General features: G+C 44.5%; 1 protein-coding gene across 1 annotated transcript in view; it reads right to left on the bottom strand.

Moving 5' to 3' along the window:
- NETO2 (neuropilin and tolloid like 2) overlaps positions 1-2,101 on the bottom strand; it is an 18,171-nt gene that overhangs the window by 11,385 nt on the left and 4,685 nt on the right. Inside the window, exon 4 of the mRNA XM_015409415.1 lies at positions 130-358. Coding sequence (XP_015264901.1) covers positions 130-358 — 229 coding nt within the window. The remainder of the gene's footprint in view (positions 1-129; positions 359-2,101) is intronic.

Raw genomic sequence — 2,101 nt, 5'->3', positions numbered from 1 at the left:
TACTTCTGTCAAGGAAATGGCATGGGGGGGAGTACCCATCCTCCTACCACCTTGATCCAAACCATGTTCTTTAGCCCTGGATGATGCTTTCCCTGTGGTTTCTAACTGATATTTCAACCAAATACTTACGGTCCACAAATGACGTGAAGAGCATCCTGAACCTGCTCAGCCTACTGCCTTCATCCGCCCACATCCGCACCACCCCAGTTCCGGTTTGAAGCATCACGTCGTTTGCCACGGTGCTGCAGAACTTTGCTTTCAAGTTTTCAATGGCGCTGCTTCCATCATACACAGCCACAAAGTTTCTCTTGCATTCATTTGAATGCTCCATTTGGTAGTCCAGAAATCTCAAATAAATCTGTTTGCCAAGAGGGGGAGAAAAAACTTTTAAAAAGTGAACTACTAGTTAAGTTGCATAAAACTGAAGAATACAACAGCCAACACCGTGACTTCCAATTCTTTTAAATTTGCATTTTTACAACTTAGTGAAAATGAAGCAGGCAGATAAATACATTGCAATTTTATGTTTATAGTTATTTATTTGGGGAATTTATATGGTGCCTTGCTGGAGATGGCATGTGTTAGGTGGCGAACAAAAGAAAAAAATTATGAACTATCAATATAAAAAAAAAACAGGGCTATTTTTGGGCAGGAACACACAGGAATGGAGTTCTGGCTGGCTTCAGAGTTGGCCACGCCCACTACAGCCAAAACCTCTGTGTGCATGGCTACAGGGGGAAGGCCTGGAGAGTGACACACACCCCGGTGACTCTAAGGCGGGCGGGCCAGGGGGGCGCCTGGAAGGATCGGGGGAGAGTTTAAATGCCTCCCTGTCCATGGGCCGGCTTGCCCGGGCTCTCTGCAGCTGCAGGGCACCCGGGCAAACCAAGGGAATGCAGTTTAAACTGCCTTCCCTTCCCTCCAAGGGCCAGCTTGCCTGGGCTCCCTGCAACTGCGGGGCGCCCAGGCAAGCCAAGGGAAGGCATGGGGTGTGGTCTAATATGCTAATGAGCTGTGCTGTCATGGGTGTGGCCTATTATGCTAATGAGTTCCTGCTGGGCATTTTCCTACAAAAAAAAGCCCTGAAAAAAACAAAGCAGGGTATTCAAAATCTATGCCAAAACAGTTAACAGACAGAAACATTTGCACTTTCTGATAGCATCCCATCCCCCCCTTTCAGGCTTGAAAGAAAAGTTAAAACGATTCTTTAAATATGTGTTCTTCCCAGACAGAAAACATTGAAGTTCCCTCTCATGAAACAAAACTGAGACCTCATTTTTCCAATGTTTGTTTTTCTCAGTGCCTGCTGACTCAAACCTAAGAGCAACTGTTCTTCCCTTAGCAAGTTAAATGTGTATTAGCAAAGGAGTTTTAGAAGCTAGAAGGGAAGTTACGTAACTGTTTTAGTTGGTGGGTGATATTCCTTGGTTCTGAATGTTTTTCCATCCCTGTCTTCCAAAATCATTCTTTGATTAAAGATAGCAACTCTTCATAACAATTTTGTGTGAGGAACTAGTGCAAGAGAGCCCCGAGATCTTACGATTTCTCAAGGGATGCATGCATTCATCACTCAAACATGTACATGAATTCCTTCCATCAAGGTATCATTTCATAAAATGTATGCAATTCTGTCTCGGCAGGAACATTAACAAATCGTTGGCAATGACTTCTTTATACAGGAGCATACTTGCAGTATAAGTGAACAGTGAATTGCCACTTGGTTTCTGTTTTTTCAGGGTATTCGAGTACTCAGAGACTCAGAGAAAGGTGATAAGTCTGGACAGAAAAGCGTCCTGGAAGTGCTTCAGTCCTGCTTGGAGCCAAGATTCAACAGCCTACTAACAAGCTACCAGAAACCAGAATTCACTCCAGGGGGCAACAACAAAACAGTGCAAACAATGGAAGCTTGTACTTGACAGGACAGAGAGGGGAAAGCAAGCAAAACATTCAAGCCATTGGAACCCTTTATTCCTTATCTCACTACACTGTAGCAATTATGTTGTTGTGGTTACCCTTTGTCTGAGTGCTGTGGTGCAGGGGCTGGGTCCGATGCTTAATCCCATTGTGGAAGGGAACTTCTTTAATTCCTACCTCCTGCTGA

The sequence above is a fragment of the Gekko japonicus genome, unplaced genomic scaffold (assembly GCF_001447785.1).
Source record: "Gekko japonicus isolate JY-2015 unplaced genomic scaffold, Gekko_japonicus_V1.1 scaffold794, whole genome shotgun sequence".
NCBI lineage: Eukaryota > Metazoa > Chordata > Lepidosauria > Squamata > Gekkonidae > Gekko > Gekko japonicus.
This window is presented reverse-complemented; position numbering and strand designations above follow the sequence as displayed.